General features: G+C 41.7%; 1 protein-coding gene across 6 annotated transcripts in view; it reads right to left on the minus strand.

Moving 5' to 3' along the window:
- Positions 1–4093: 4093 nt before the first annotated feature.
- The window catches only part of TBCK (TBC1 domain containing kinase), a 184007-nt gene continuing 174624 nt past the window's right edge, over positions 4094–13476 (minus strand). For 5 of the 6 annotated variants that reach the window (XM_048846664.2, XM_048846656.2, XM_048846659.2 and 2 more), the window contains one exon: positions 6254–6937. In XM_048846664.2, the coding sequence (XP_048702621.1) occupies positions 6827–6937 (111 nt within the window). In that variant the 3' untranslated portion in view covers positions 6254–6826. Of the gene's footprint in view, positions 4602–6253; positions 6938–13476 lie in introns of those variants that run through there. The other variant, XR_007356190.2, reaches the window with a different exon arrangement.

A 13476-nucleotide genomic window follows, 5' to 3' on the forward strand; every position in this document is an offset into this window, starting at 1 on the left:
CTGAGTACTTTGTCAACAGCAGTTTTCATCCTATTCAAATCAAAATAATACAAAATTTTTTGCAGGTGGCAGTGTCACCCCTTTCCAGTTATCACAAATAAGCTTGTCCCCCTTTTCAGGAATTTTGCAGATGATAATACCTCTTCCTCAATCTTTAGGAAAGATCTCCTTTTCCCAAACCAATCTGTACAACCTGCACATGTAATTTACCATCATTTTCTCCCTAGCTTTTAACATTTCAATATCTATATGGTCATAGCCTCATGCTTTACCACTCTTCGGTTGGTTTATAGCTTCATTTACTTCATCAAAGGCAATTATTTCTTGTGACATGAAGAAATAGCAGATTTTCCTCTCTCTCAATATGTGTTAATGGTTCTGGCTGGTCAAGCAGAGCCTGGAAATGTTTCATCCAACAGGCTCTCTGTGGTTAGAATTGTACCAACTCAAGCCTTCAACAGGACACAATGGTTCGAGAACTGTGATACCAGTTGTGTAGATACTAAAAAAAGCTTTTTAGAATCTCCTCTCTTGTACACCTCCTCAGCTTCTCTTGCTTAGTTTTCCATTCATTCTCTATTATCTCTTCTAGATGATCCTTTAACTTTCTTGTTTGTCCACATATTCTTGTTGCAGAATAGCTCCTTTTCTGCTGTCTTGTTCTTGAATTAGAGAATCCAACAAATCTCCATGTATTTGTTGGCACCATTCTTCTTTTTGAAAGCTTCTCACCCCCATTGTATTCCTGGCTGCATCCACAGTTGTTTCTCTGAAAAACTGTCATTATTCTTCTATGTTCTCCATCAGTGTCTTTAACTCTTCAAATCCATTGTGAAGTTGCAGCTCAATATGTGCTTACACAGATGGATCTACTAACTTTCTCGTATCATCCATATCCTCTACCTTGCATGCTGACACCTTTCTTGAGTTTTATTTTGATTGTCCCAATAACAAGATGGAGGTTACTTTTGATATCAGCACCTATAAGCACCCTGGCATCCAACAGAGATCTTCTCCACCGCCTACTAATAGCGACATGAGTATGCTGTTTCTGGGCGAAGCATCATTTGCTATCCATGTCAGTTTCGGGCTTTCCTTGTGTGGAAAAGTGTAATCCCAATGCAAAGATTGCTTAGCATGCAGAGTTCAACAAAATCATTCACCATTGTCATCTGTCTTGGGAATGCCACATCTGTCCATAATGTATTCATATCAGTATTATCATCACCAACCTGTGCATTTTGATCTTCCATAAGACAATGACATATTTACAGATCTTATCAAGGAGGCTCTGCAATCAATAGAAACTGTCTTTGAACCATCCTTTGCTAATGTTCGCTGGCACATACTACTGAACTGTGACTTTTGCGAGGTTTGTCACAAAGTGAGTAGTCATTATTCTTGAGTTTACAGGTTCCCATTCTTTCAGTAAGTTCTTTGCTAAATAATAAACCTACACATTCCCTGTGTGCATCATCCTCTCTTCCAGTATATAAAACAATCACACCTTCCAACAATAATTTGTCTCAATTTACCTCCTCTTACTCAATCCAAGTATACTTAGGCCAAATTTTCGTTTCTCTGATAACTTGTATCAGTCTACCTATGCTCCAAAGTGAGCTAACATTCCAACACCCAGTTCTTGTCTTAACCTTAATGCCATTTCAGATTAAGAACTTCCTTGCAACTTTGATTTTCCATCATCATCGTTTTGGCTGGATTGCTGGTTGGCCAGTAACTTGTCTTTTGTCCAACAGACTGTGGTTCTCCACTGTTAATGCCTGTATTGTCAAATCTGTGGCAGACTGGTCTTCTCTCTGCATTGTTTCTGTAACGGAAAGTATTTTTGCATAGATAGGTTGTTAGCCTCATTCACAACTCCCTACCAGGACTGGTGGACTGCCTTTAATCTGGCTCCTATTCTTTGACCTGTCTGATTTGGATGGCCCTTCCAGGAATTCTGTTCCCTCAAGCACAGCTCTCAGGGTCACTGGAGCATGCAAGCCTCCCACCACCTCAAGGTGCAGTCCTGGGGAAAAATGATTGATTGGAACCTGGCCTACATCTGCCTTGAGGTGAGTGGCACATCATAGTCATTTTTGGCTACTCCTAGATGAGTAAGGACCACCCTGAATTGGCAACATTTGACAGGACCATGGAGAACTTTCTCTGGAATCAGAGGAATGAGGTTGAGGAAGGGACAAAGTTATAGCCAGAAAGGAAGGGCCCTGCCAAGCATAAAGGCAGGAGAGAAATCAAGGATGTGAGAACTAACTGCCTTTGCCCAAAAAATTCACTACACAAATATCTTTGGGTGCCAGAAAAACCTTTGGAAGGAGAACATAATGAAAATATCAGAGGATGGTTCTGGGCCGAGTACTGGGGCTGCGGAGAACATATTGCAGAACAGCAATTACATAATGGCCTGTAAAGGCCAAGGGGGAATGGGACTGCTAGAAGAAGGGCATAGTGGATGTCATTTTTCTATTGCTTTCATTGGACATCCTGGCAGTTTGGCATACCTCCATGCCAACAGCAGGACTTCCCAGCAGTGCCAGAACTGGTGAAATAGATGTAGTGTGAGAATATCAATGACCAAAACACAGGTCTACTTTTCTCCTTTAAATCAGATAGCATAAAAACAGAACTCTGTAGCGAGAACAAGTTACCAAACAATTACAAGAATCTCACACTTCTAAGAGGAAAAGATAAAATCAAATTTTGTCACTGAGTGCTGGAACTGGCATAACAACAGAATCCAGATACACAAAGATTTCCATGAAGAGCTCTCAGACTGCAAGACTGATTGTGTGTGGTGATATTTTTTTAGTTGTAACAAATACTTATCTGCAGAGATGAAAGTAAGCCAGTAAGGTCTGGTATGGCATACCAGCAAGAGTCGGTGCGCCGTACGAGACCGGCTTCCCCAGGTGGTGATTTAAAGGGCCTGGGGCTCCCAGCAGTGGCTGGAGCCCCAGGCCCTTTAAATTGCCACCAGAGCCCTGCTGCCAGAGCCCTGGGGCTCCATCGGCGATTTAAAGGGTCCAGGGCTCCTCTGCAGTAGCGGTGGCTGGGAGCCCCTGGCCCTTTAAATCACCACCGGAGCCCTCAGCCGCCGCTACCCCAGGGCTCCGGCAGCGGGGCTCAGGCAGTGATTTAAAGTGCCCAGGGCTCTGGCCGCCACTACTGTCCGGGGCCCTTTAAACCTCTGCTGGCTCCAGCAACAGGGCTCCAGCAGCGATTTAAAGGGCTCGGGGCAGTAGCAGCAGCCAGAGCCCCGGGCCCTTTAAATTGCCGCCCGAGCCCTGCTGCCGTAGTGGCGGCTGAGGGCTCCGGTGGTGATTTAAATGGCCCAGGACTCCCAGCCGCCGCTACCACAGCAGAGCCCCGGGCCCTTTAAATCTCCGCCAGAGCCCTGAGGTAGCGGTGGCAGACGGGAGCCCCCAGGGCACTTGTAGGCAATTTAAAGGGCCCAGGAGCCCCAGACCCTTTAAATCACCACCAGAGACCCCGGCCACCGCCGCTACCCCAGGGGCTTCAGCAGCAGGGCTCGCACAGCAATTTAAAGGGCCCAGGGTGGTAGCAGTGACTGGAGCCCCAGGCCCTTTAAATCACCATCCGAGCCCTGCTGCCGGAGCCCCTGGGGCTCCTTCAGCAATTTAAAGGGCCCGGGGCTCCACTGTGGGTAGCAGTGGCCAGGAGCCCCGGGCCCTTTAAATCACTGCCGGAGCCCTCTGCCACTGCTCCTACCCCGGGGTTCTGGCAGCAGGGTTCGAGTGGTGATTTAAAGGGCCCGGGGCTCAGCTGCGGTAGCGGTGGCCGGAGCCCCAGGTCCTTTAAATGGCCCCCCGCGGCTCCCAGCCACCTCCGCAACTGGTAGCTCCGGCGGTGATTTAAAGGGCTCAGGGCTCCCAGCCGCCTCTACCGCAGCCGGAGCCCCATGCCCTTTAAATCTCAATTTAATCTCTAAAGGCCCCACCTCTTCCAGTCAAGGCCCCGCCCCCTGCTCAGGACTCCGGTGTAACGGTAAATCCTTTATATTACTTTCACCCCTGCCTATCTGAGACACACCAATAAAAGTGGAGTCTAGAAATGATGTGCAATTCCTTTCTTTAAAATGTCTCAAGTTTTGCATATCCTCATTCCATCTATTCAGCCTTTTAAAATGTCAGTAACAAAGTAATAAGTAGTGCTACACATTAGCAACTCAATCTAGTCCAGTTTAAGTTATACAAGTGTTAAGGTAAATGGCATAACACATTTCTAATTGCTTCACTGTAATTAGATGTTGCTCAATGATTCTGTGCATTTCCTGGTCTTGCACGTTTCTTTTTTTGTGACTCCTGTCCATGTAAATAATTTTTTTCTTGACATACATTTCCATGTATGAAGAATAATGCAGTATATAGGGCTGCTCAGATCACAGTCACCTGGTGATATCAAGAATTGCTAATGGTGTGCCACAAGTGAACCTCTGAAGCAACTTCAGAATAAAACTTTCTGCTCATTGAGCAGTCCAGATCCAAGTGCTCTGGTGGAACAGCTCCCTCTAGGACGCTGATCTTCCACGGTTTCAGTTATGAGATAATCTTGTCGGCGATCTACAGAAGAGCACATGGTCCGTATTTAGCCTTTCTTCAAATGGCTTAATATTGGAAATTAATCTTTTATGACATAAGGAAAGAAAAAATGTAAATATACTGAGCTGCTGCAATGCTCTATTTGCAAAGTTAAAACCAAATCATCACATGAATTCCCAAACTAGGGCAAGCACTAGTTTTAGTCACTTTTTCCAGAGTAAGTCCTTGTATACTAACACTGTACTTTTATTGTAAACCTTTATAGTTCATGGACCACTCTAAAAAAAGGAACATTGTGTCAACTCAAATGACAAACTCCCATCTGCTCACACTAACAAATCTTTAATGCTTTTTTATTTTACAAGCTACTTTAATATCTACAACCACATTATAAAATCAGATAATACTCAGAAGAATGCACAAGGAAGTTTTCTAATTTTAAAGTTATAGGAAGATTCTTAGTACCATCTCAAAGTTTTTTCCCTTTACACATCAGCCCTCCCTCACTGGCTCTTGCTCTCAGGGCATTAGAGCACAATACATTTATTTTAATGCTATTGATTTAGGGAGCCTACAGCCTGCATCACATCTTTTGGGATTAAAGATATTGTACTTTTATCAGTGATGTACAGGAAGATATAGATTATTGTAGATTTTTAGAGGTTTTTTTAAAAATTTTACTTAGAAAAATGAATTTTTGGAACCATAGCAAAGCTGGGGCTAAACTGTGGTTAAGCTAAAATTATGAGGCATAGAATTCAGATATTTTTCACCATAATCAAAAGGTGAGTCTCACACAAATAAAGCCTTTAATCAAACAAACAACAAAACAAAAAATAAAGTCACCCTCCCTTTTAGCTCCTTGGCAGCAGACAGACCCCATTTCCTGTTCCTATCTCTGATTTTGACACTCTTGGCTTCTGACTTCTGACAAAAGATTAATTAGCCAAACAATAATAATAGTGGTCCATGTTTGAAACACTGATGAAGGAAAAAAAGCAGTTCTGTTTTTTCACACGATAGGACTCCCCAACCTTTCATAGAAATGTACATTCTAATTGAAGGTGGAAAAGGTGTACTGGGTGATCTACTTTATTCCACCTGCCAATGTAGTCACTTTTTGAAGTCATTTCCAAATTCTCTTTACCCAAAACCATCTCATCCCACTTGTGGTACTTGGTTTCACAAAACTGCAGCACTGGCATATATTTTATTTTAGAGATATGACTGCTGAATCAGTGTGTCAGTTTTAAAGTTCAGACTCAAGAAGTGATCCTTCAAAAAGTGACTACATTGGCAGGTGGAATAAAGTAGATCACCCAGTACACCTTTTCCACCTTCAATTAGAATGTACATTTCTATGAAAGGTTGGGGAGTCCTATCGTGTGAAAAAACAGAACTGCTTTTTTTCCTTCATCAGTGTTTCAAACATGGACCACTATTATTATTGTTTGGCTAATTAATCTTTTGTCACTTCCCACAGTACAGTCAGAAGCCTACTTTTCCTGCATATTTTAAGAATTCTCATGTTTCAGGAAACGTCATTAAATTATTTGCACAGGATGAGGCCTACTCTGCAACAGCTACGGTAATAACAGAGCAAAGGAAATCTGAATGAACAATTCTCTAAAAGAAGGTATATATCTGGATATATTCAGCAGCACTCCGAACACTGATTTCCAGTTTGGGATTTATTTATTTTCTTTTCCTGCTCAGATCAGAAAACAGCTGCCCAGAGCAAAAGTGGATCATTAAATGCAGCATTTATTCTTTAAAGATTTGATAGAAAAAAAGTGTTCTTTGTAGTAAGATGTGTGTGATACAATTTCAGCCTATTACTTTCAATGTTCACTCTCTAAAATATTTCTAAAACAATCTATTTAATGCAACTGTGATCTCTCTGGCAATGGTTTCTCCTGTTTTGCTGAAATATGTATAGACCCTAAATATTTACCTGAGCTACACTGCTTTTCTACTGGAATCTGACAATGCTCGATGCAGATTTCATTGCTGCTGAAAGAAGTCCCTTGCCAGACTTAAAGCTTCACATTTTTCATCCAGTCCAATTGAAGTTCCATGTCAAATGATAAAATCAAAAGCTCTTTCACTCCAGATCCACATGGAAAGACACTAATAATCTGGATTTCTTGTATACTGCAGATGTCTTAATGCCCTTAGGGTTTATGATGCTCACACACAGTCGACAGAACCCTCTAACTTTAAATTCTCTCAAAATTTGTAGTGGTTCATATCTGTGGAGAAGGAACCGTCAGAAGACCAGTTGGCTTGATCTTGTTTATGCCTCCATCCAGAATGCAGACTCTTGGATATTTGATTTGCACTAGATGAGCTGCAAACTGAAACAGATACACATCGTTAGTATGCTGTCTATTGCACTCCTTTTTCTGAGCTAAGAAAGCGAAGTGAAACAGAGGATAACCTTAATAATATCCCTGTATAATATCTGCATTCACCTGTGAACCCCACAACAGAACTGCTTTCCTACTAACTACTATGGCATAGCAGCCTATAAGAGTTTGTTTGTTTGTATGCATTGCATTAAATTTGGTGGTCGTGAAAAGCCTCACATTGGTCGCTCTGAATTCTCTTTACAGATGATGTATTGTACAAACATCTGCAGGTCCAGTTTCCTCACTCATCACTATTCCTTAACATCTGATCCAGAGGAACCATCCTCTAGTGGTTTAAAAGTGGAGATAAAATTCTCCATAGTCATCCAATTGCCAGCATCTGTCATTATGATCAGTGCGTTACCCTGACATTCAATTTTCCCAACCAAATGTTGTTTGGAAAACACACAGCCAACTCCCACCCCCACAATTTAACAAGTCTGTACAACGTTTGCTTTCTTCCTGATTTTTTACCATTTACTATCCATTTGCACAACTCACAGGAAGTATAAAGCACTAAGAATTACTTCTGCCAGCCAACTAAATTACCAACTCCAACAGGGCAATAACTTCCATTCTAGTGCCACCATGTGAACTGAATTTGGCACACTAAACTGTAGCTGGAAGAATTTTTTTTGTCTACTTCCCATTTAAATGACCAGGACGCTATAATAGCTACCAAGGCTTAAGACTACGTGCTTCAGCATTACCTGCTCAATGCTAAAACAGAAAGACCGGGGCATTTCCTTTGAGGGCGACAAACAACAACAATTAATAGTAGCCAAGTATTAAACTTCCCCAGCTGGAATTTTCACCTTGTAATGTGTGTGTTTTATGTCACCCTTAAAAGGCATTTTAAATATGCACATAATTCATTTTTGTACATCTGTATGTCAAACAAAGTTACTGCATTCCTTTCCAAGTGATTCAGGTTAGACGTGAATAGGGAGTGAGAATTCAGCACATGCTCTCTGATCACTGAAGATTTGTTCAGATAATATAAGGGGTCACAGCTGATCAGTGTCAGGGAATTCCTAGGGTCATGTCTCGTGGAGGTACTACCCTAGGGAAGACCAAAGTCAGACTATGTTGATGTGTCTTTCTCCTTCCTCATTGGCTTCTGTCAGTCAGTGGAAGATTCAAAGGATCAAAAAGAAAAACATTACAGGCATTAAGCAAGATGGGATATGTAGCTGCCAAGTGATGTCAGCTTGCAACAGAGGAATAAATACCCCGCATCCATGGAAAGTTCTATGAACCAGAGCTTCTTGCGATATGCATTTGAACTATTCCTGAGGCATATTCAGACTCCCCCACTATCTTTACAGTCACTAACCACACACAAACACATATATGGATGTGTTTCTTTTTTTAAAAAGAAGTACCTGTGCTATATTCATCAAAAATATGCTGGAAAAATTACCATACGCTCTTAATGACATATATTTATCTCATCCCGTATCTATACCTCGTCATACCTACATCATATATCTATCACGTTTTACTCATCAATAACTCTTCAAAAGCTACATACAGTGTCTATTAATATTTTAAATTTTAACTATAAATAGGGATTTAGCACACATTGGTCTTAATATGACTGCCATTTCATTTTATTTAAAAAGTGAATCTAAATCACACATAATTGCTTCTCATTTAGGGTTTGTACATCATAAATCTTGTGCTACACAATACTTTTGCCATGCCCCAGTAATCAGGGTATAGTTAGAAATGAGCTTTCACTGCATATTTGACAAATGGCCCATGTAAATCCTGCTGGTGTGCTGAGGGAGCCCCATGGTAACCAGACTGGAGAGGCCTGTGACAACTGGGAAACAGCAGTTGGAGTGGGGAGACCATCAGAGAAACAGAGTCTGCTAGTTGGGTGATTTGAAGAAAGACGTGATATTGTAGAGAGAAGCAAGTATTCAAATAGTTAGGAGAGAGGCAGGGCAGCAAAAGTAACCGTGAGATGGGAACAAAGTGGCAGAGTAAGAGCTCTTGTAAGTAAAGAGCTGACAGGAATTTGAGGAGGAGGTACTGATTCTAATGAAATTTTAACAAAAAGTATATGCTTGTTCTGGGGGAGAGGCTGAAGGGGTCACGGGTAGATACGCTGGAGGGTAGGGACAGGATACAGAGGGCCCTAGACAAATTAGAGGATTGGGCCAAAAGAAATCTGATGAGGTTCAACAAGGACAAGTGCAGAGTCCTGCACTTAGGACGGAAGAATCCCATGCATCGCTACAAACTAGGGACCGAATGGCTTGGCAGCAGTTCGGCAGAGAAGGACCTAGGGGTTACAGTGGACGAGAAGCTGGAAATGAGTCAACAGTGTGCCCTTGTTGCCAAGAAGGCCAATGGCATTTTGGGATGTAAAAGTAGAGGCATTGCCAGCAGATCGAGGGACACGATCGTTCCCCTCTATTCGACACTGGTGAGGCCTCACCTGGAGTACTGTGTCCAGTTTTGGGCCCCACCCTACAAGAAGGATGTGGAAAAATTGGAAAGAGTCCAGCGGAGGGCAACAAAAATGATTAGGGGACTGGAACACATGACTTATGAGGAGAGGCTGAGGAAACTGGGATTGTTTAGTCTGCGGAAGAGAAGAATGAGGGGGGATTTGATAGCTGCTTTCAACTACCTGAAAGGGGGTTCGAAAGAGGATCGATCTAGACTGATCTCAGTGGTAGTTATGACAGAACAAGGAGTAATGGTCTCAAGTTGCAGTGGGGGAGGTTTAGGTTGGATATTAGGAAAAACTTTTTCACTAGGAGGGTGGTGAAACACTGGAATGCGTTACCTAGGGAGGTGGTGGAATCTCCTTCCTTAGATATTTTTAAGGTCAGGCTTGACAAAGCCCTGGCTGGGATGATTTAGTTGGGGATTGGTCCTGCTTTGAGCAAGGGGTTGGACTAGATGACCTCCTGAGGTCCCTTCCAACCCTGATATTCTCTGATTAGCATTTGGGAGAACTGTAGAGACCATTCATCAGGACACTCAAAGAAATCCATTGACAGGACTTATCAAAGACCACCAGGGACAAACATCTAGGACAATATCACGAACACAAACTGAAGCAGTTAGATCACATCAACCACCACACACTGATGTTTATATAGTCAGCTGCTAGTAGGCCTGGCCAGACAAAGGACACCCTGGTCAAAGCCTAAATCATAGCTCAGTCACACAGGAGCAAGACATATATTAGCCTTCTACCTGCATGTAATCAAGCTCCTCATAAGTCAACTAACTGAGGACAGTTGTTCCCAGTGTAGAAAGATGACAGAGGGGCTTTGTATTCAGTCTGCCAGAGCAAGGCACAGAATCTTTCAGGTTGGGGACTTACACAGTGACATTCCCACACCCTAATTGCTCTCTGAGGTTCCCTGTCCCCATTTTTCCATGTTTTGCCTGTGGAGGTTATTGCAACTCTTCCAGAACTGCCAGAGGGGAGAGCAGGGACCATAATCCTGGGTCCTTAAGTAGTATTTAAAATAAAACACACCAGAGAGTTTTGAATTACCATGCATGTGTTTTTCAACTCCTGATAAGCATAATAGGATGTTTTTGCTCTGCCAGACTATACCAGTGTAGAGTGGTCAACCAGGAGCTTGCTTTAGGTGCTGTTCAACCTATCTCATTTAACCACCAGCAGTCAGAGACACCCCATACTCTTCTTCTGGGAAACTGGAGATGTACTGTCTTCCCTTGATGTCATCCCCAGCACTCTCAACTTTGTGGGTGACAGCTGGAGGACAGGGGCACAAACATTACTATGAGGGAGCTTCCTGGCTATCATACAAGATCCCTCTCTAACTCCTAATCCCAACACACCAAGAGAACTCTGCAGCCCTGGGGAACATTTGTGCTCCACAGCATCAGATGGCTCCATGCTGCAGAGCTGGAGTGGGCCAGGGTTTGACCCTAGCTTAACAACTACCTGATCTGATTACTGGAGGGGGAAAAGAAAAGACAATGCCAATTTCATGTTCTGTTATTTGTATATTTTGTTCTAAAAGCAGAAACAGCTGTAGGATTCAGCATTAGATTATATTTGAAGTGTTTTGTTGGCATTATCAAAACTTCCTTCAGTCTCCCTAATTAAAATATTAACTTTTTATATTTCTCTTCTTGTATGCATTGGTTCCTGCTTCTTGCAGATAGGCAAGTCAGCCAGAGAGAGAAGAACAGGAGTTGTGCATCCCACATTAATTATAAGATTGGAGATGGAATTGTATGGAAAAATGTTCTAATGCCACCTGGAATCTTATCCTGCCAAGGTACACTGTATGCAGCTTGTATTATCAAAAAAGGTGAAAGGGTTATTTCTGGCATGTATACTGCTCAAAGGAACAGGGAGGAAAGATTATTTCAAATATTTACATCAACTTCAAGTCTTTTTCACAACTTAACAGTTATGAACAAATATCACGTAGTAAAACTTTAAAGACATGAGAAAACAAACAATACAAAGAGAAAATTAATGTTGCTCAAACACAGACTTTAAGAATTAACAGTCTAAAATGAGTAAAATTCCTGACATACAAATACCATGAAGTAGTGTGACCTTCTGAGCCACCGATAGATTTCTTCTATGGTGTCAGCAGCAGAAACTAATTTCAGAATGCTAAAAATTAGTCTCCCCCCATGTCCTCACATGATTGTGTCATTCTACCATATTATTCATTGTAGATGGGCTGATATTTTCTTTTTCAAATACTAAGACACACTATCAAAATAGGGGCCTAAAGTTAGCACCTAAATAGTTTATTTTGCAACTAAATAAAAGTAACCTGATTTACAGGGTACTGTGAGCACAGAAGCCAATTGGTGTTGGGGATGCTTAGTTTGGAATAACCTGTAAAACTTTTTTTTTTTTTAAAAAGGCTTCTTGGAATATACATAAATTGTGCAAGCATTATTCAAATCTCAATTCCAACTATCCTTGTGACATGTAAAATTCTTGTGTCCCCCTTTCTTATAAATCTCAATGTTCACAAACAGATCATGGTTTCCTCAAATGTATCAGTTACTCAGATAAAACAGTTATTTGCAAGAATTCACTAGTTAATATTCAAAATTTGAGGTATGTTTATTTGTCATTGAACAACAAAAGTGGAATGGCATTGTTTTTATTCCCTGACTGGAGAAGTATAACTTCAGGAAAAGGGCTTTAAGTCTCTCAAGGAGAGGCACCAGATAAATAGGATTTAGGAAATACTAAGAAATACTAGAAAAATTGACTGACTCTCTTTTCTAGGTCACATAGGCTTTGCTGAAGTCATTGTTCCAAAAATGTTAGGGCACTATGAAATTTACTAGCTGCATGCACAGTTCAATTTAATTTCCTCATGTCACATTCGCAGCAAATAATTGAGTGTGTGGAGGGTGCATGGAGATCTTTGAATGGATTGTTTAGCCACTACCATCCCAGGTTTCTGGTGACGGCTTTGGGAATCTGCCCATTTTCTGGGTTAAGCACCAATTAATTCCGCATAAAATACGCCCTTTTCAGTGTGAACTACTGAGCCTGCAAATATTTAATATTTAAGCATTCTTGTGACTAAAACTCCTTTACTCAAATGCTCAAAAAGAGGCACAGGCACAGCTGAAGCAAATTCATTTTAATTTAGTGTTGGATGCCATATTTCAGCAGCTCTACATAGAAATATACACAGTACGTTTGACCCTTCTTTCCATCATTTAAGTACCATCATGTATCAGGAGCCATAATGATCTCCATGGTTTAACTGGGAACCTTAGATCCCCCTAGGGATCATTTATCAAACTGTGTTTATACCAGACTACTCAAAGCAGTAAAACCACACAGCTTTCAAGGGTACCAGTTGTATTACACTAGACGCATCATGGTCTCAGAATGTATATAGTGGAGATTCCTGTGACAGAATGCAGTTTGAGCCATAATGGATTACAGTCAATTCCCAACTCTCTGCAGGCTGGCCATCATGATAGTGCTGTTTAAATTTCTTGCTTTCACAGACATTCCTGTGGCCAGGGAAAATTAAAGGGTGCATGGGGAAGGAAGGAGGAATAGCATAGTGTACCAGAATACTAAGTGAAAGAATGCTGTGACCAATCATCAGTACAAGGAAGCAAAGCCACACAAAGAATCGGAAGGCAATGAGATACTCACGTCAGATATCTCTCTCATCCAAACTTTGTACTACCTGTAGATTGTTACAAGATTCCTCAAATGTTCATTTCTTTCTATTGCTTTGTAAACATATGTTACAAAAGCTTCAGCTGGGGGACTGCAGGCTGTTCTACTGTAAAATGGAACCAGTAGGCTGCCCTTGATTCTAGTGAAGGAGAGTAGACATGAACCAAGCAAAGAAATTATTCACTAGTATCCATGAACAAGCTTTCTCTGTTGCACTAGCCAGACACTGAATCCCACTGCTTCAGAGAAGGTGTTTTTAGTACAACTACTTCTAAACACTAAGGGCTTGTCTACCTGGAGC

Source organism: Caretta caretta, chromosome 4, assembly GCF_965140235.1.
Source record: "Caretta caretta isolate rCarCar2 chromosome 4, rCarCar1.hap1, whole genome shotgun sequence".
In the NCBI taxonomy this organism is placed as follows: domain Eukaryota; kingdom Metazoa; phylum Chordata; order Testudines; family Cheloniidae; genus Caretta; species Caretta caretta.